We start from the raw sequence: 19856 nt of genomic DNA, 5'->3' as shown, positions 1-19856 counted from the left end.
TTTTTTTTTTTTTTTTAACTGATTGATGTCAGTGGGTGAGTCTGGTTCACAGTCCACAGTGGGTGGTGCTACCCCTGGGCAGGTCATCCTGAGTTATATAAGAAAGCAAGGCAAGCAAGACCATGAAGAGCAAGCAAGACCAAGCTTTTGTGGTTTCTGCTTCTGTTCTTGCCTCTAGGTTCCTTCCCTTGACTTCTCTCAGTGACACATGAAATGACAACCCAAGAATTGAAAGCTGAAATAAACCCTTTCTTCCCTGAGATTAAGGGTCCTAAATGGTGAGTGGAAAGACCAAGGATGAGAAATAAAGAAGGCAAAAGCAATAGCTGGGACCAGAGGAGCTTGTGTAGGCTAATGACTTACATTAAAACCCTTTAATACAGTTCTTCATGTTGTGGTGACCCCCAACCATTTTCATTGCTACTTTGTGACTATAATTTTGCTATTGTTATGAATTATAATGTAAATATTTTTGGAGACAGAGGTTTTCCAAAGGGGTTATGATCCATAGGTTTACACTGTATACTATTTGTAGAGAGAAAATGGGCAACATCAGCAGAGAGCTAAATCAGACAATGTTGGCAAAGAGAATGCAGCATACCTCAGACACAGCGGCCTGAGGACGTCAGGCCCTCAGAGAGAAATTCAGGTTCCTAGGAACTGAAACCTTAACTCCTTCAAGGCCCCGGTGCCTTAATATTTCTATTACTGTGATGAACACTGTGACCAAAAAGAAAGTTGGGAAGGAAAGAGTTTATTTGGCTTACACCTCCACATCACTGTTGATCACTGAAGAAAGTCAAGACAGGAACCTGGAGACAGGAGATGATGCAGAAGCCATGGACAGGTGCTGCTTACTGGCTTGCTCCGTATGGATTTCTCAGCCTGCTTTCTTTTATAACCCATGACCACTTGCCAGGGGTGGTACTGCTCACAATGGGCTAGGCCTTCCCACATCAATCACTAATTAAGAAAATGCCCTACAGGCTTGTGTAAGCCACAATTTTGTTTTTTGTTTGTTTTTTTGAGAATTGGAGGGGGGTGGTTCCCTGTGTAACAGCCAGGGTGTCCCAGAACTCTCTTTGTAGACCTGACTGGCCTCCTACTCACAGAGATCAGCCTGCCTCTGCCTCCCTAGTGCCAAGTTTAAAGTAGTGTACCACCATGCCCAATGCCCAATGACAGCCAAGATCTGTTCACACCTAGACAAGGACACAGAACTAATATTCCCTTTGTTCATTCATCAGAGCCTCTGAGAAGTCTTGGGTCAGTCTGGCTCCCAAACACTTGACCAAGTTGCTTTTGGTCAATGGTGTTATATCACAGCAACAGAAACCCTAACTAAGAAATGAGAGCAGAGTTTTTTGTTTGTTTGTTTTAAAGACTATTTATTTATGTTGCTCTCTGTGCATGTCAGGCCAGAAGAGAACACCAGATCCCATAATAGATGGTTGTGAGCCACCATGTGGCTGCTGGGAATTGAACTCAGGACTTCTGGAAGAGCAGCCAGTGCTTTTAACCACTGAGCCATCTCTCCAGCTCTCAGAATGTTGTTCTCTAACAGCTGTTCAGTCTCCTTCTCATATTCAGTCAATAAAGAGGACACTGAAAGAATTAAACCTGTAAAACAATCGTGAAGAGAATTAAGCATGCTTCCATACTTAAAATGTGGTTGAGTAATCCTCAAAGAAGTTATTATGCTGTCTTTCTAATTTCTCCTCTCCTCATACCAGGAAGGAGGCCAGCCTTTAGACTGCCTTGTCTTGGCAAGTTTTGGAGGCAGTCTTGAAGCAGCTACCCCAAGGCCACAGGTCTTCTTGCCTTTTTCAAAATCCTTCTTTGCACCAGAGGTACTGCTAGGGATCCCATTGAAAGGAATAGGAGTAGGAAGTAGGGAGTGAAAATTCAAGGGATGGAGAAAAGGAGAGAAAACCCAGTTTCTTACACCAGAAAGGAATCAAAAAGGTCTGTGGAATTTTGTTTTTTTGAGAAAGGGTCTCATCATGTAGCTATGGTTAGACTGTAACTTGACGTGTAGACCAGGTTAGCCTCAAACTCACAGAGGTCAGACTGTCTCTGCCTTCATCTTCCATGCTCAGAACCACCCATGGGTTTTCTGGGCAGTAGAGATGTGCTCTGGTCTGTAGGGTTGAGACTATGGTGACATAATGTTGTTCTGCTCATGTTTAGGAAGTCATGTCAGTGAGACTTTAAGGGTGTAGCTTCCATTCATAGGAACACACAGTTTCACAGCACATTCCCTGATCCTCTGGCTCTTATAGTCTTATAGTCATAATGATACCTGGACCATAAGTGTGGGAGTTGTATTATAGCTTTATCTGTTATTATGTAATGGTCTGTTCCAAAGAGAAGTTTGCTTGATGAGGGGTGAGAATCACACTTATCTATAAGTATAAGGACAAATATTTAGCGTATAGCTAGGGATTATACTGATTTAGTGAAGTGATAGTTATAGGTTCTCTAGGATTCATGCCTTCACTAGCCCTAGGTAGTTGGCTAGGTTTCCAGTACCAAGCATGCTTTCTCTCTCATTCAGCAGGTCTTAAGTCCAATTACAGACCTATTGGCTACTACCAAAGTATATATGGCACTATTGTGCCATACTGGTCATACCAGTATGCAAACACACAGGGGTTTATTAAAACAAACTCAAGTTTGAGTTCCAGCCTTCCAGCAGGATTCTGAAGCTGCAGGTCAGAGGAGTGGCCAGAACCAGCAAGGGAGTGAGTTTATAAAGGGAAAAACCACAAGCTAAGGGAGTGCAAGCCGTTCAGCGGGGATGCTTCCTGGGTTGATTGGCCCTGGGGTTAAGTATGCATTTGGAAATTTCTATTAAAGCATCTGGTGAACTCCTGGGATATCTGGTGGCCATGGTAAGAGGTCAGTTTCCCCAGTATCAGTCTGATCCATCAGGATGTGAGGGCCCTGGAACAACTTTTAGCTATTTGTGGCTTTTCATGGAACTGGGTTCAGGGTCCAGTCAATAGCTTCTCAAGATGGTGTCCAGCCTAAAATGATGTTAGTCTTGCCTGCTGGTGTCTGGCTTCTCAGTGGTTCATATGCATCATTGTTGGGTAGGGCTACTGGTTGCTTCCCTGTTGTTTTTCCATTGGCTTAGCGGCTACAGCTGAATCTACTGATGTTTTAACCATCATCTGCAGCCCTGCTGACCCACTGACCAGCTGCCCTGCAGTCAGCGCTCCTGGTAGGATTTCCAGTCTTACCAGCACCAGTTCTGTGGCTGCTGTCAAATGCGGTTTTTAACTGAGTCTCTATCATTCTATCAATAAATACTTGGGAGTCAGATGTTGGTGTGAAAACCTGACAGCTCAGAGGGGTCAAGAAGCAACCAGCTGACTTTCCTGCCTTTTGACCAAAGACCCAGCAAGAGAACATCTCTTTATTTGCCCTAAACCCAAAAGACTACAAATCTCGAAATCCCTTCCTACTCCTTCCTGTGCATCTCTCTTTCTGTCTTCCTGGGTCACCATACTCTCTATGGCTAATTCATGTCAACTAGTCACTGACTCTGCCCCCTGATCCAATGTTCATTTTATTAACATGGTCTTGGGGTTTCACAGTGTGAACAAATATCCCACAATATTTCCCTAGTTTGGAATCTTGCATGGTACCTATTTTGGTACAGGGAAAGCTAGTCCTTAGGAAGGATGCTTTGAAATAAGTTACAGCTCAGGGCTCCCTGGGTCCTGTGTCTGAAGTGCATGCAATAGGAACTTACCTTCCACCTCTTGGGGGGTAACTAGGGGCAACAACAATAGGCTGTAATGTTTTGGGAGTCTCTGGGACAACCCTGGCCAACAACTCAAAAAGGGCTTCTCATGCCTGATTTTTTTTTTTTTAAAGATGGTCTTTGACTCTTGGAAGGATCATTGTTCTCATTTAAACTATATATGTATCTTTAGATACAAACTCATAAGTATTACAAGGACTTTTTATTTATTTATTTATTTATTTATTTATTGGTTTTTCAAGACAGGGTTTCTTTGTGGCTTTGGAAGCTGTCCTGGAACTAGCTCTTGTAGACCAGGCTGGCCTGGAACTCACAGAGATCTGCCTGCCTCTGCCTTCTGAGAGCTGGGATTAAAGGTGTGTGCCACCAACGCCCGGCATACAGGGACTTTTTAAAGGTATGATTCTTTATAACTTTTTCCAGATATCCTTACCATTATTTTGCCCATCTCTCCTTCCTCCTCCCTAATTAGACCTCTCCTGTCTTCCTGTAACCCTGCCCCCATCAGATCACATGTACCTTGCTATTCCCTTCTCTGTTGCATCCAACCTCAGACCCCACCCTGGCAGCTGTCCCTTTTTACTTTCCTGGCTTTTGCAGTTACCCTAGGATCTGTACTGAGCATATAATTTTATCTAAACTCATCGACTGTACTCTTAAATGAGAAATACATTATATTTTATACAAGTCATACCTTAATAAAGCCAACTTTAAGAATGAATACAGATAAACAGAGCAATGTGGAAGAATCTCAAGCCAAAGAGAAACTCAAACATTGTGTTGAGCCAAGAAAGAACAAGGAATACATAAACGATTTCATTCAGTAAAATTCACAAACATAAAACATCCATGTTCTGTGATGAAAAGCAGAGTATCTGTTACCTGAGGATTGGGACATGAAGGAACCTTGTGGAGTGATGGCAAGATCCTTTGTCTCCTTGAATAGGCATACAGATATAGATGGAAACACTATGCATTGAGTGTCTCATTGTCCTCAAACTTCTCATTAATTAACATTATAAAAAAGATATTAAAGTAAGACGAAGGTTTTATGTCAACTTGACACAAGCTAGACTCATCAGAGGAGGGAGCCTTAGTTGAGAAAATGCTTCCACAAAATCCAGCTGTAGGCAAGACTGTAGGGTATTTTCTTAATTACTGATTGATTGGGGAAGGACTCAGCTCATTGTGGGTGGTGCCTTCTTTGGGTTAATGGTCTGGGGTTCTGTAAAAAAAGTGGGCTGAAGTCCAACTTCCTCACAGAAACAAATGTGCACATGAAAAGAAAGAAATAAAAAAGCAGGCTGAACAAACCATGGGGAGCAAGCAAGTAAGCAGCACTCTTCCATGGCTTCTGCATCAGCTCCTGCCTCTGGGTTCAGTACAGGGCCATGATGAGGACTTGAAAGTGCAATAAACCCTTTCCTCCCCAACTTGTTTTTTGGCCATGGTGTTTCACTGCAGCAATAGAAACCCTAACTAAGACAAGGAAGAGTAAGTACAGTTTTACACATATGAGATTGTTGGTTGAGTCATGTTTGTATGCTCATACAATAATTGCTTTCCTAATTGTGTAATAGGTACTCCTGGAGCAAAGGCCAAAGTGGATGACATAGCTATCTGATATTGGGAAATCACATCCTGCTGGGTAGTTCAATGCTTTCTCTTTGAACGTAGCTGAGTTCCATCCTTGGGAGCCACATAGTAAAACTGATTCCTGTAAAAGTTGTTCACTGACCTCGTCATTGCATGGTCTCCAGGAATGGACCTGACTGGGGTATCTAGGAATGAATAAAGATAAATAAACACATACTGGAACTGTGTGATATTTTGTTTATGATCTAACAAACAAAGCTTGCCTGAAAATCAGAGTACAAAGCTAGCCACACTAGTTAGCCATAGAGGCCAAACAGCGGTGGCACACACCTTTAATTCCAGCACTCTGGAGATAGAGGCAGATGGATCTGTTAGTTCAAGGTCACCCTGGTCTACAAGAAATTGATCAGGCTAAAAGGGAAACAGAGCTCACACAAAGGTGACCCCCACACTTGGAGCGACACATCTTTAATCCTAGCACTAGGGAAGTGGAGACAGGAGTGATATGGCTAGGCAGAGGGAGGAATATAAGATGGGAGGAGATGAGAGAGATGCAGTCTGAGGAGCAGTGCAGTCTAAGCAGTCTGAGAACAGGATCACTCCCTTTGGTCTGAGCATTAGTAGAGGTGAGAACTCTTCATCATTAATGCCAATATCTGACTCTGAGATTTTATTATTAAGAACAATTAGAATTCATGCTACAAGGAACAGCTGGGGTCAGGTGTACCGGGCGCTTGGATGAAGGAAGTACAACATTCTGGAAGCTTAGTGTATTTATTGTGTACAGTGAGCAGGGAGAAGGGGTTATTGCATACAGCTGAACAAGGAGGCAAGTTTAGTAAATCTCAATAGGAGTACATCCACACACAGACTAGAGAAAGGTTTTGCTCTTTCCCTGAGCCTGGAGGTGTGTGTGGGGGATTTATCATTTTCCTATAGATATGCCTTCTAAACCATTCTATACAATTTGCTAGTGTGAGCAAATTTCAATGCGAACAGCATTGTCATATGCTTAACAGCCTTCAATTCCATCAGCAGCAGCTAGTAGGTGGTAAATCGCTTTTGTGGGTTGCATCCCCCATTAAAAGCAAAACAAATGCTGTTTTGTAGAAATTTTATTTTGGTTTTGTTTCTTTTTCTCTATTCCTGGATTTCTAATTTGTAGTCGTTACGATGTCACAGGGTAGCAATGAGAAAAACAAAGTCTTTGAATTCTGTGAAAAGCAAAACAGTCTGAAAATCCCGGGGGTCTGGGTGTAAATCTGAGCTCCTGCACGTAACATATTTTGGTGTCTATGAATTGACCTCTCAGTGCTCTTTCACCCAAGTTCCACTAACAGATCTATTGCTAATTTCACCCAAGACACAAACTTTTCCTTTTTCTGTCTCTGCTTTTGCTCATTCGAACCATTTACCCGTATGACTATCGCTCCCTTCTCTTTGCCTGGACTTATTATCATATAAGCCTCAGATTAGTTTCGAGGAGGGATAGGCGCTTGGAGGAGGGATGGGTGCCCTTCGTTGACCTTTCATAGCATGCACAGATAGGTGCTTACAGGTTATAACACGATTATTTAGTCGCTCGTTTCTGGGAGTAGATTAAATCCTTTCCATACAGGCACTTTTAAATTTATTTTTGCATCTCAAGCAGAAGAACAGTCTCTGGAACAAACTAGGCAGGCATTCATTTGATGGCTATTCAAAGAAAAAACTCGATCAACTGTGCTGACAACAGACGTGCTACGCAGACTCCGGCCATCAGGGGGCGCTCACGCAGGCGACCCTGTGCGCAGGCGCGCCGGGCGGAGGCCGCGGTGGCGGTGGAGGCTGAGGCCGGGGGAAGTGAATGGTTTTACCCAGAGGGCCGTGCGCCGCCTTTCTCCGCTGGCCCCGGCGCGCCCGGCAGCTCCTCCCCGGCCATGGCGTTCACTTTCGCGGCCTTCTGCTATATGCTAGCGCTGCTGCTTACCGCCGCGCTCATCTTCTTCGCCATCTGGCACGTGAGTAGCAGGGGCAGGGGGAAGGAGGGCGAGCGACGGCGCAGCCTTCTGCAGCTCCGGGCCCGAGGCTGAGCCGGGGCCCCGGCGGCGGGTGCGCGCCAGGACGTGGCCGGATTGCAGGGGCCGTGGACGCGGGGCTGCGCGCTCCCGGCTGGGGTCCGGAGGGCTCGGCGTGCGGGAGCCCGGTGTCGGCGCCACAGCGTGCGGGCCCAGGCCGCGCTCCGCTATTCGCGAGCAGGGCTGGGCGGGGCGGGCGGGCGGGCGGCGCCGTGTCTGCGCCCGGGTTGCCGCGTCCTCCATCGAGGAGGATGCCCAGTGCGCACCGAGCGGCGTGAAGTTTGCCGAATTTTTATCCTTGAATTTACAGCTTGCCTTTTACGGCTTCCTCGGAGCACGGCCAAAATAAGAAGCTACTTTAGCTGCATTTCCAACTCTGCTTTGCGGCACTACTTAATGGGCGCTTTTCTAGTAGAAGGCTGTTTCGGATACTGGTAACTGGTGAACTTTGAAGCAGCTTGGATTGATTACTAAGTTGGCCACATTTCCGAATTTTCCCCTTAAGTCATACTTGGATCGCGGGAGCTTTTTCAGGAGACAGCTTCCAAGTCACCACTGTGGTCAGGGCTGCTTGATTTTGAAAATCTTCAGAAACCTTCAGCTCCTCATATCGTTGTAGGTGGACGTACGTCCTTACTGTGCCTGGCCCCGGTGACAGGTCTACCTGAGATAGGAAATTATGAGTTTCTCTACCGCTTAGTACTTAGCTCTCTGGAGAAAACCATTCTTAAAAGTTGATCTCATTTGTTTCTACCTCCTTCTGGAACAGTGGTATGATTTGAATGAAGAAGAGGGTTCAGCCTCATCTACGTTTTAAGTTCAGTTTCATCACCTTCGTGTGTATGACTCAATGGCTGCAGTAACATGTTGCAGAAGGATCAAAAGTCGAGCAACACCACAGGCCCCTTTCCTTTTGCTTAGCAGTGTGAGTGGAGTGGGGAATGCTGGGTTAGGCTGGTCACCGGATCAGAAATAACTGCCACTTCAAAACGCTCGATAGTAGGGACCAAAAACTGGAAGAGCATCTTCAGCATTTAGTGGAAGAGCACTAAGATAACTTAGGTATGTGAGCTGGCCCCACCGTGGTTTCTGATGAAGTTAAAGTGTTTAGATATGGCTTTAGGTCAATTGCTCTTTTGACAAATGTCCTCTGGGAGTGGAGATTCATAGAAGAGAGTTGTGCTGGGCGATTTCCCCACATTTTCCACATTCTGTGTTTTAGATTAAGAAACCCCTGAACTGCTCTTTTAAAAAATGGGTAGTTTCATTAGAAAGGAGGGTGTCTAGGTAAGAAAGACAATTTTAAGTACTGTTGTAGACTTTAAAAAAAAAAAGTGTATCATGGATCAGTGGAGAGCTTTTAATTTTAAGCTCAGGGATTCCTTAGTTCAGTACTTTTTTTGGAAATAATTTCAAATGTATGTCTAGTGTACATTATTCTATTAGAGATTCATTCAACACTTTACCAAAAGATCACTAGAAACCAACTGAAAGAAACTGTTCAATCAAAAAAAGTTAGTTTTGATAGGGATGTGGCCTCGTTGAAGTACCTGCCCAACATGCACAGAACCCTATACATCCCAGTATAAATTCTACCACATAAACGGGGCATAATGGTGTAGCCCTGTGGCCCCAGCACTGGGGAGTCAGGTGGTGGCAGGATGACCACAAGTCCCCAATTCCTTCTTGGCTACATTTGATGCTGAGTTACTCGAAGTCCTGTCTCCAAAAATGGTTTTCTGTTAATTTGTTATTAATATGAGTCTTGGCTAAATTTGAATAATCATTATTGCAGTTATGGTCCTTGTCTTGAATTTCTATTACTAGACTGGGAATGTATCTCAGGCTAATGTGATGTAGCTGACTGTTAATAGTCATAACTGATCAGAGCTTATTTCCTCCAAAACACACATTTATTGTGTTAGAAATCATTGACAGAGGAAATCTCTTTTGTTGAGTTCTCTACATTTAAAATTCTTAGCCTAGTGGGTTTTCCCTACCTTCTAAAGCTCTCTTTCATTCAATAATGTGCTACACATTAATATTTTAGACCCTGGGCCATAGTAATGTGCACAGTGAAAACTTCAATTTCCTGAATATTAACAGTCTTAATTTTTTTAACTTGATTTTATTTTTGTAATCCTAGGACTATAGAAGGGTCTGCTAAAAGTTACATGGACATAGGAGGGGGTTCATTGTGGCTTAGTGTAGTTGCTTTTCTTCCTCTACTATTTGTGAGTTTTGAGCATCTGTAAAATTCATTTTCAGGCTAGTGAAAAGGTAACATGTAAATCATCTTGCTGACTCCACACCTGGTTTGAGGATCCATTTCTGTTGTTGATGGACTCTCTGGGGTTTTCCCACAGCTTCAGTTGTCCAGCTGGTATCAGAACTGGAGTTTTGGCCGCTGGAGTAGCCTCTGGTCGAGCAGGGGTTTTTATACCTAACAGTCATCTATATTGTTAATTTTAGGTTTAAATTTTTTTTTTACATTCCAAACCCAGTTCCCCCTCCCTCCTCTTTTGCTCCCCCCTCCCTGCTCCTTGGAAAGGGTAAGACCTCTCCTGGGAAGTCTACTAAGTCATTTCACTGAGGCAGGACAAAGGCACCTCCCCACCCCCACACCTCTGTGTCTAAGCTGAACAAGACATCTCTCCTTATAGAATGGGCTCTATTAAGTCAGTTTGTGCATTAGATCTTGGACCCACTGCCAGTGGCCTTATATATCATTGTCACCTACCTATATTAAGGGGTTTAGTTTGGTTATTCAGGTTTCCCATTTGTCAGACCTGAGTCAGTGATCTCTCACTAGATTGGGTCAGCTAATTCTGTGGGTTTCCCCATCATGGTCTTGACTCCTTTGTTCATATTATTGCTCCTCCCTTATTTCGATTGTACTCCAGGAGCTTGGCCCAGTGGCTAGTTGTGGATTTCTGTATCTGCTTCATCTGTTTCTGGAAGAGGGTTCTTTTAGGTAATTTTAGTTTTTTTAAGAAATTATTTTTTTACTTTTTAAAAATTAAAATGTAATTATATCATTTTTCTCCATTTCTTTTCCTTCCTCCCCCTTCCCTCAAACTTCTGGCTTCCTTGGATATTACATTTTTAATATTTTAGTTAATATTAGTTTAATATTTTTTCCTCCTATTCCTGTTAGAGTTTTTATTACAAAAGTTTAGGGTATTTTATACACATCTAGAGATTAAGACAAACCTGTGCTCTTTTGAGACAAAGAAGTTTAACTGAAACATGAGTACAATGAAAGCTAGACTAATCATTGTACAGGACTTAGTCCCATACACATCTGAAGACAAGAGAGGTAGGTGTAACCTGTGGCAGCAACAAAACAGGTCCTCACAACCCTTCTGCTTTGCCTCCTGACACCCCGAGTTAAAGCCACAAAGTGCTGTGTATCCCTGGTTTTGATTCTTTGTGCATTTTAACTTTGCAGTTCTGGGTAAGGTATAAAGACACTTAAGTTAAAGCCCTGTTCTCTTAGAAGCACAGGCAAACGCACCTTAGCAATGTATGTGATTGGGAATAAATTGTTTTGAGTCCATTCTAGAGTCCCCGAGCACTGTGCCAAGGGAGAGTGTTGCCCAGATAATTAAAAATGGTCTTTCTCCCCAAGGCCCACACATCCACTGGGGCAGACACACCTGCATGCAAATACAGTATTCCAGAGTGAGAGATGCTGTACTGGCAGGGTTACAAAAGGAGAGATGCTGACACGGGTACAGCAGCTTCTGCCCCATGAGAACAGTTACAAAAGGAGTGGCGCGGGAAGAGGGCTTTTCAGGGTGAGGAAAGCGTCGCATAAATAACTGTATAGGCACGGAAAGCTCATCACATGGGGAAAACAACTTGACTGGACACATTGAGTAAACTGAAATTTAAGCTCACAGTGGGCTCAAACCATTTGTAGCCATAATGACATGTTTGCAGGTCTGATTCTTGTTCTTTGTAGCACACTTGAGTTTGAGTGTAAATTGGTGCTGAAATACTACACTTTTGTTTTATTCAGCAATGTTCTGATGGCTGGGGCAGGCTTGTTGCTGCTTTATATTAAAGTGAGTGGTCCTAACTGCTGCAATTTTTTTTTTTTTAGATCATAGCTTTTGATGAGCTGAAGACTGATTACAAGAATCCTATAGACCAGTGTAATACCCTGAATCCTGTAAGTTGTGACATAACATTTATCTTTAGATTTCAAAAACCTAACTGCTTTTAACTTGATATAACTTGAAAATGGCCAGTATTTTCAGTAGCATGCTACCTCTGAATGTTTTTGAAGTAGGCAGAATAAAAAGCCCTCTTCCTGTCACACTCAATTGTTCTGTTGTTAATCTGCTGGTGATCTTGTCAGCTGTCATACTAACATTCTTCCAATCTGCTTTTTACATTGTCGGCCAAAGACAGTTGAAAAGGTCAAAAAGATTAAAAGAGTCAAAATTGCACTAAAGGTGTGTACTGCTTTTTATAAAAGTTGAATGTTTTAATGCCACATCATTTGGTGGGGAGGGCTAGGGCATTTGTATCCGTATTGTTCTGCTCAGTGTGCTTGTTCATACGCCTGTTGAGGGTTATGATTTCATGAAACTTCATTTTTTATGCAAATGTTTGCTTGCTGGCCCAGTCAAGTAGGGAAAGCTGTTAAATGCTTATGCATTTCTTTTTATGTTATAGCCATAGGCACATCTCTATTAAATTATTTAGTGCAGTATTTGAAAGGTGACCAATATAAAATGACATTAGTCGGGCTGTTATTCTCAGGCTGTGACTTGGACACATGGACCCTAGAATGGATTTAGCTGCCGTATCTTGTTTCATCTCTGGTTATGTTTGGAATAAATGGGTTAGTGCAGTTGCTGTTCCAGTTTGTTTCAGCTATGTGCTTGGATCACAGAATCTTAGTTATGGTGATGCTGTCCTTTGGCCTGAGGATGCTAGAATTTTGTAGCTAGCAGTTTAAATACAAACGTCTACATGGTTATTCCTAGTCTAGTGTATCTGCCTCAGATTTCTCAGACAGTCTCCTGTGACATATTTATTGATAATGTAACTCTGTGGTGTTTTGGGTTGAGCCTAGATACATATTTGGCATCTGAAGGAAAATTCTTCTCTAGACTGTAGGTTTGATTTGGCCCAATTGGTGAGAAACTAAAGAGTTGGCTTGTAATAAGGCAACAAGCAAACAGTAAATAGCAGGGCTGCCCTTCAAGGCTGCTTCAGGACAGTGAGGAGACCAACACAGTCGCATTCTCAGGCTCTTACTCAGAAAAGCCAGTTTGCTACTTCATCCTTGTTTCCCAGGTAAATGTGAGTGGTCCAGTAGGTCTCTAGTTTGTCTGTAAAGAATGTTTACAATAAGGCTCTGTGTAAATACAACCCCAAGTTTTAATTTACTGGCTCCCTTTCTTGTAGGAAGTAGAACTCCATAGGGTGCTTTCTGGTTGGAAAGCTAACAGGTGTGTATTGTAGAACAGCTTTGCCTCAGTCATTAAAACCAGTTGTCAGGAAGTCAGGAAGCTGGGATCTCTTTTGCTGATAGTATTTTGTGTTCTTTGGCAGTTTATTGTTTTAGGTATTCAGATGATGAGGTACTAGTTAGAGTAAAATGGACACTTCCCTGGGTGTTAGGCTCTGCACAGAAGCATTTGCTTGGAGTTTTTCAAAAGTTCAGGTAGATGGTAGGTGATTTAGTTACTCTCATGAGTAGGACAGTTGATTGAGATGCTTTACAAGGTCCAGGTGCTCTGACCAAGGCTAAGGTCAGAGGTTACAGGAGAGGCCACAGTTAGCTAGACACCCTGAAGTTTGAAGCTCCAACTGTGTTATCCTAATTGATTTTAACCTTAAGAGAGACAAATTTCACCATACAATCTAGTATGTGATTTCTGACTCTTCTCAATAGAGAGAAATTCATGCTGAGAAAAGACGTGCGCTTGGACGCCTGCAGCTCCAGGAGGGGAAAGGCCATTTCTAGCCCCATGAGCTGTGTTTTGGATAGGGTGCCGATAATTGGCTGATCAGCAGTGCATCTGACAGTTTTCCCTATTTAAATTTGTTTTGACAGTTCTGCCAAAGTATGGGGGAAGACAAGTATTTTTAAAAATGTAAACTTAACAAGAGAATAGAGTTCTACATGTTTCAGTCCTAATCATTTCAGCCATGTTTGCATGAAGTGCTTTTTTTTTTTTTTGATACTAGTCTTAATATGAGCTTTGGGTCATGGGTCATCAATAGGATGAGTTTTGTGGTAATTGAATGATCGAAAAGCTCTGATTTTTGTGAGACGTACATAATAAGAGTTTCTGTACATTTCTGAGGAGCCACAATTGTTCCTGGAATGAGTAGAAGCTGCAGGTGGAGTGCAGTGCTAGCATTGTCGCTAAGGATAGGTTTAAGAGTGGTGGGGCCATGTGATTCCAGTCACTGTCTCCCCCCTCAGTCTAGTGTAGTTGCAAAGTCATTATTTTTGTTAGGGCTCAGTGACTTTAGGGCTGAAGTAGGCTTGTCAGTAAGCTTGTCTTTTAAACTGCTGTTATGAAAGCAGTTCCAGTGGAGCTTGTCACGCATGCATTTCTTGGTCTATTCTAGTTGTAGTTACCGAGTTTGACGGTTTCTTGTTTATAAAAATTTGACCTTTAATCGATACATATATGAATATGCATGCATACATTTGTGGAGCCTATATTAGTTACTTATATTGCTTAAATTTGTAGAAAATATCTGGTTACTGACTTAGATTAGTTGGCTCTACTAGGATTTTATTTAAAATAATGTTCATTAAAATTTTGATGCTGGGATTGAGGATATAGCTCAGTGGAAGAGTGTGGCTCAGAATGTGTGGCCCAGGGTTTGATTTCTAGCACAGGGAAAGTTAGTTCACCGTATGGCTTAGAGCTGGAGAAAGTAGAGTATTAAAGATGGGCTTGAGTATGCAGGATGACTTTAGTTCTGCAGCATGGTTTACACAGGAAGGATCTGTCTCATACTGTTTTGACCTAGTGTAAAGCTAGTTGGTGATTGGGCTTTACAGCTGTGACTTAGGAGTTTGGGCTAGAATTGGTTTCAGATAGTTTTGATATTTTAATTAAAACTCATTAGATTGAACCATTTAGGATAAAAATGATGTAAGACAAATTACATCTTGGTCATTTTATAAGTGCATGTCGTTTGAATTAATTTTTCCTCATTACTACTTACGAAAAGGCTTATTTTCTTTTTGAGGTCTGAGGTTCTACTGGTCTTTTGCCACGTAGCATTTTGTTGATAGGTAGACACAAGGGAACACAAAGGTGAATGGGAACTCTGGAACCTGGCAATTTCTTTCTTGGTTAAGAATTGCGTCTTTTCCCTCCTACATTGCAGAAAGTGTGCCTCTTGCATTGTGTGCCTCAGTGTTCTCCCCAACTGTGCTGAGATGGTGGCTGGTTGGCTTTCCATTGAACAACTTGTGGGAAAGTGATGTGACTTGTAAATATTGTACATGTAGCATTCTTGGTTTTACTAAAGGCTTAAAAACACTAACATAAACTTAAAAATGGGAGTTTGTTTTGTGGATTTTTTATCATGTTGCATGTACTCAGGTTATTTCATCTTTATATTTTTATTGCTGAATGATGGAAATAAAAGCATTCTACTTGATTCACAAGCAATTGAACAATTTGAGTTTTAAATTTCTCATCTTACTGTGTAGTGAAAACTTCATATCCTTTGGCCAGTTTACTTATTTATAATCATACTTTTGGTAAGAAGTCAAATATGGAGACAGTATTCAGTAGCATCTTTGATTTCCAATTCTAAGGAAACAGTGGTTTATTTTTTAAATGGAAACTTGGTTGCCGCTTACTTTCCAGATAAGCAGCTGACAAGTCAGGCACTGTGATAATGGCTTATGTTTTTCTTTCAGCTTGTACTTCCAGAGTACCTCATCCATGCTTTCTTCTGTGTCATGTTTCTTTGTGCAGCAGAGTGGCTTACACTGGGTCTCAATATGCCCCTTTTGGCATACCATATTTGGAGGTAATACTTAAGAACCCTTAAAATCTTTTCTTAATTAAACTTTGATTTTGTGGAGGTTGATATTGTATGTCTGCATGAACATTCAGGGTTATTTAGCATTGGTTCTGCTCAGGCCGCTAAGCAGGTGACTGTCAGTGTTCTTGCAGTACTTGCCTCCCTAGTCTTCAGAGGAGCTCTGGCAGCACACACAAGTCTGCCTAGTACACGTAAGTGGATGGTTATGCACACATGGACATGTGAACTCACAGGTGAGAACAGAGCACTTCCGGACCTCAGGAGATTTTCTGAGTAGATTATCAAGTTGTTTCCCCAAGACCTTCAACCTTCATCAGCTAAGACTAGTTTTGCCCATTTTAAATGCCATATAAACCAATAAAATAAACAATATTTGTCTTTTTCCTACTATAATTATTCATTTCTTTTATAATTTTAAAGCATTTAGCTATTTAATAGATGAAAACCAGATTACATAAGCTTATATAGTTTTTTAATTTTATTTTACATTCCAACCACCCTTTTTTAAAAAAAGCTTATATAGTTAATGCCTGACCTCAATAGCGTTTCCCCCCTCTCATCCCCATAAGTTAAAAGCTTTGCTTTTTTTTTTATTTTTTATTTATTTTTATCTTTTGTGCATTGTTGTTTTTGCCTGTATGTATGTCTGTGTGAGGGTGTCAGATCTAGAGTTAGAAAGTTGTGAGCTGCCATGTGGGTGCTGGGTGAACTAGTCAGTGCTCTTAACCACTGAGCCACCTCTCCATGGGCATGTCAGAATCTCTTATCTCTCACTTTTAGGAAATGTGTTTAAGAATATTTTTGTGTAAAGTGCTGTTATGTCTATAACTGAATGGAATTTTTCAGAAAAATTGTGTTTGTGGTTAGAGAAGGGGATGCAAAGCAAGCGTGGATGGTGTAACACTTGGAAACTGGGTAAATTACAGACCCTGCTCCTTCTCGGAGTGTGAAATTGTGTTGAGATAAAAAGTTAAAGGAAACACTTAGAGCCTAAAGAGCTTAAGAACAGCAGCTGCTCTTCCACAAGACTATGGTGGCTCATAACTGTCTGGAACTCTGATCCAGAGAATCTGACACCTTCTCTGGCCTCTGTGGATACAGCATACATTCACATGGCACACATACATACATGCAGGCAAGTTAGTCATGCACATAAAATAAAAATAAGCCTGGAAAAGAAGAGAAAGCAAGCCCTTACTTTTTCTTGTACAGTCACTCCTGTTTTTCTTGGATTTCTGAAATCCAAGAGACCAGATGTAGCTGCCCATTTTGTATTTAGGGTCTATAGTTAGATTTAGATGGTAAAAACAAGGAATTGGACCTGCAAGCACAGGTGTGCCCTGTGTCTAGAGCACGGCTCCCTGTAGCAGGTGCTGGAAAAGAAAGCCCCTGCCCACCTGTAATGACTGTGTTTATTTCAGGTATATGAGTAGACCGGTGATGAGTGGCCCTGGACTCTATGACCCAACGACCATCATGAATGCAGACATTCTAGCCTACTGTCAGAAGGAGGGATGGTGTAAACTAGCTTTTTACCTTCTAGCCTTTTTTTACTACCTATACGGGTAAGTTTGAAACTACATAAAGTTAAAAAAAAAAAAAAAAAAAAAAAAAACATCTGTAACTTAGTTCTACCGGATTCAACACCCTCTTCTGGACTCTGAGGGTACTGTGCGCAACTGACAGACAGACATGCAGGCAAAACACCCAAATACATACAATAATAAGAATATTAAATATGAGCTATTTTAAATTGAAATAATTAAGCTTCTGTTAGCTTATATTTATTCTATTCACATTTGTTTTTGTATCTATGTTTCCATTATAGAAAAGGGCAAGTGAAGTATAGGTTGGTTGTGTTTTGAGGTTGTCCATAGATAAGTACAGTGAATAAGCTCTGTCTTTTTGGTTGTGACCCTAGCCTTTACTGCTGTATCATCCCCAGCTATGATTAGGCCCCGAATGGGGGAATTCCATCTGTTTTCTAATTTCTTGCTGATTTTCAAGTTCTTAATTTTTTCTGTTTTTTTTTGAAACAGGGTTTCTCTATGTATTCCTGGCTGTCCTGGAACTTGATCTGTAGACCAGGCTGGCCTCAAACTCAGAGACCCACCTGCCTCTGCCTCCCCAGTGCTGAGTTTAAAGGCATGCACCACCACAGCCTAATGTTCTTAAATTTTTTTAGCTAACTTTTGGGTACTGCTAGAATGTAGTAGGCATATGAATACACTTGCAGAAAGAGAAAACATGATTGCATAGTTGCATTGGAGATGTACAGGTATGGGAAATGTTCACCAGGACATATTTTGTTTCAAAATTGTCTGTGTCTGCTCAGCTCCTAGCTTTGTTTGGAGATAAGAATGTACAATCTGCACCATCCCCAGTGTCTCTTTTTTCTTTTTAAATGCTTTTATTTGTTTCTTGAGACTTTGATACACCATGATTATGTTTTCCCCTCCCCTGGCTGCTCCTCCCAGTGCCTCTCTATTGTCACTGTTGATATAGACATGCCCTTGTAACTTTGTGAGCCTAAATCACATAGTTACTTCTCCCTGCCCCTGTTGCTTAGGGTTGTTCTGGGCTGTAATTGGAACATTCCTCACTTGACCATTGCCTTGCATAAAATGGGACCAGTAACAGTTCCAGCCTCCTGAGAGTGCTTGGAGGGCTGCGTTAGGTCATGCCTGTGAAGGACTCAGAGAGCTGCAGCTCTGAGCCAGCCCTCCAGAGAGATGCTCCTGAGAGAGATGCTGTGTGGATTGCTTCTGTAGGCTCTGGTCCTCACTGAGGGTTCAGTCACATTGTTTTGCTTGCTACAATGGGAAAAGAACTAGGGGACAATAGGCAAAAGTCCATAAATGCAACTTAAAATCACACCCTGGACTTGTCAGTGGTCTTTTCTGTGGTGCGATGATATCACACATGAGCAGGCTATATAGAGCAGGCTCAGCTCTTTTGAGCTCTTAGTTCTTGTATTTGGGAGTGTTTGAATTAACAACTTCTCTTTTCATTTCAGCATGATCTATGTTTTGGTGAGCTCATAGAACAACACAGAAGAATTGGTCCAGTTAAGTGCATGCAAACCGCCACTAATGAAGGGATTCTATCCAGCAAGGTCCTGTTTCCAAGAGTAGCCTATGGAATCTGATCAGTTACTTTAAGAAAAAAAATGACTCCTTATTTTTTAAATGTTTCCACATTTTTTGCTTGTGGAAAGACTGTTTTCATATGTTATACTTGGATAAAGACTCTAAATGGAATTACGTATAAATTAATATAAAAAATGATTACCTCTGGTGTTGACAGGTTGAACTTGCATCTTAAGGAACAGCCATAACCCTCCGAGTGATTGCATTAATTGCTGACTGCCCTGAGTCCTTTGGGAGCTTTGTTAGAGGGCTCCATATAAATTAGCTGTAGATATGAGGTGCTTCTGGTGAACTGAAAATGTGTATCTGACTTGTGGGAAACATCGCAGGTTTCCTCACTTATCACTGTAGATGATTGTGTATGGATACAACAATAAGAAGAGTGGGATTCCTTTCCCTGTCGACTTGAATATTATCCCTATGTATTGCATGAGAGAGGGCTTTCCCTCCTTTCCATCAGAGTAATCAATACACTTGCTTTAATTCTTAAGCATAAGTGATACAAGCATATGCTGAATTACCTGTAAAGAATGCATTTAAAGCTATTTTAAATGTGTTTTTATTTGTAAGACATTATTTACTAAGAAATTGGTTATATTATGCTTACTGTCCTAATCCAGTGGTCTAGGTATTCTTAAGAATTTGCAAGTACTTTAGATTTTCAAAAATGAATTTGAGAACTGTGTAACCACCCTGCTGTTCCTTCAGTGCAACACAATAAAACTCTGAAATGAAGATGCTTTCCAGTGCGTTGTTTAAAGACTATAAATAGCTGTTTCTCATACTCAACCCATCGTAGTAAAAGACATAGTGTTGCCATTTTGAAAAGTTAATGTTGTATATTTCCTTAAAATAATTTTGGAATGAACTGTTAGTGTCACTGTTAGCATTTGGGATTGGTCTTCCTACTGCAGACACACACTTGATTCTCAAGTTCCGTTGGTGTGTGAATGTCTGGTTTTTCATAAGCATTCTTAGAATGACGATATAGGCAATTAGAAGTACTATAAGTAGTTTAAAAGTTTCTTCAGCAAATGATAAAAGACAACTATATTGTAGAGGTTCATAATGATCATGGCAGTATGTAGATGTATGCTGCTGCTTACTCCAAGGAGTTCTTGTACTGTTCTATTCTTTAGTGGAAGATAATCTTCCCAAGCTTGGGGAGAGACGCTGCCATTGGGATTAAGAGATGTGGAAGAAGGGGATGGAGAATCAGTTTGAGGAGGGCCAGGCCGT

General features: G+C 41.6%; 1 protein-coding gene across 2 annotated transcripts; it reads left to right on the top strand.

The window, feature by feature from the left end:
- Positions 1-7163: 7163 nt before the first annotated feature.
- On the top strand, positions 7164-19356 carry Cnih1 (cornichon family AMPA receptor auxiliary protein 1). Of its 2 annotated transcripts, XM_051177074.1 has the most exons (6): positions 7164-7368; positions 11534-11602; positions 11841-11888; positions 15341-15453; positions 16890-17033; positions 18485-19356. In XM_051177074.1, exons 1-6 carry the CDS (start codon positions 7288-7290, stop codon positions 18510-18512), a joined length of 483 nt encoding a protein of 160 aa, XP_051033031.1. In that variant the 5' UTR covers positions 7164-7287; the 3' UTR covers positions 18513-19356. The 2 variants fall into 2 exon arrangements, with proteins under 2 accessions (XP_051033031.1, XP_051033032.1); XM_051177075.1 differs by lacking the exon at positions 11841-11888 and having other exon boundaries at positions 7166-7368.
- Positions 19357-19856: the final 500 nt, after the last annotated feature.

Source organism: Phodopus roborovskii, unplaced genomic scaffold (genome assembly GCF_943737965.1).
Source record: "Phodopus roborovskii unplaced genomic scaffold, PHOROB, whole genome shotgun sequence".
Taxonomy (NCBI): Eukaryota; Metazoa; Chordata; class Mammalia; order Rodentia; family Cricetidae; genus Phodopus; species Phodopus roborovskii.
This window is presented reverse-complemented; position numbering and strand designations above follow the sequence as displayed.

What these genes read in the sequence shown, in the direction of transcription:
- Cnih1 (XM_051177074.1), top strand. Translation starts at nt 7,288, where the DNA reads ATGGCGTTCACTTTCGCGGCCTTCTGCTATATGCTAGCGCTGCTGCTT. An exon ending in TCTTCTTCGCCATCTGGCAC is followed by an intron (nt 7,369 to 11,533) that starts GTGAGTAGCAGG and finishes TTTTTTTTTTAG; the next exon opens with ATCATAGCTTTTGATGAGCT. An exon ending in TTTTTTTACTACCTATACGG is followed by an intron (nt 17,034 to 18,484) that starts GTAAGTTTGAAA and finishes TTTTCATTTCAG; the next exon opens with CATGATCTATGTTTTGGTGA.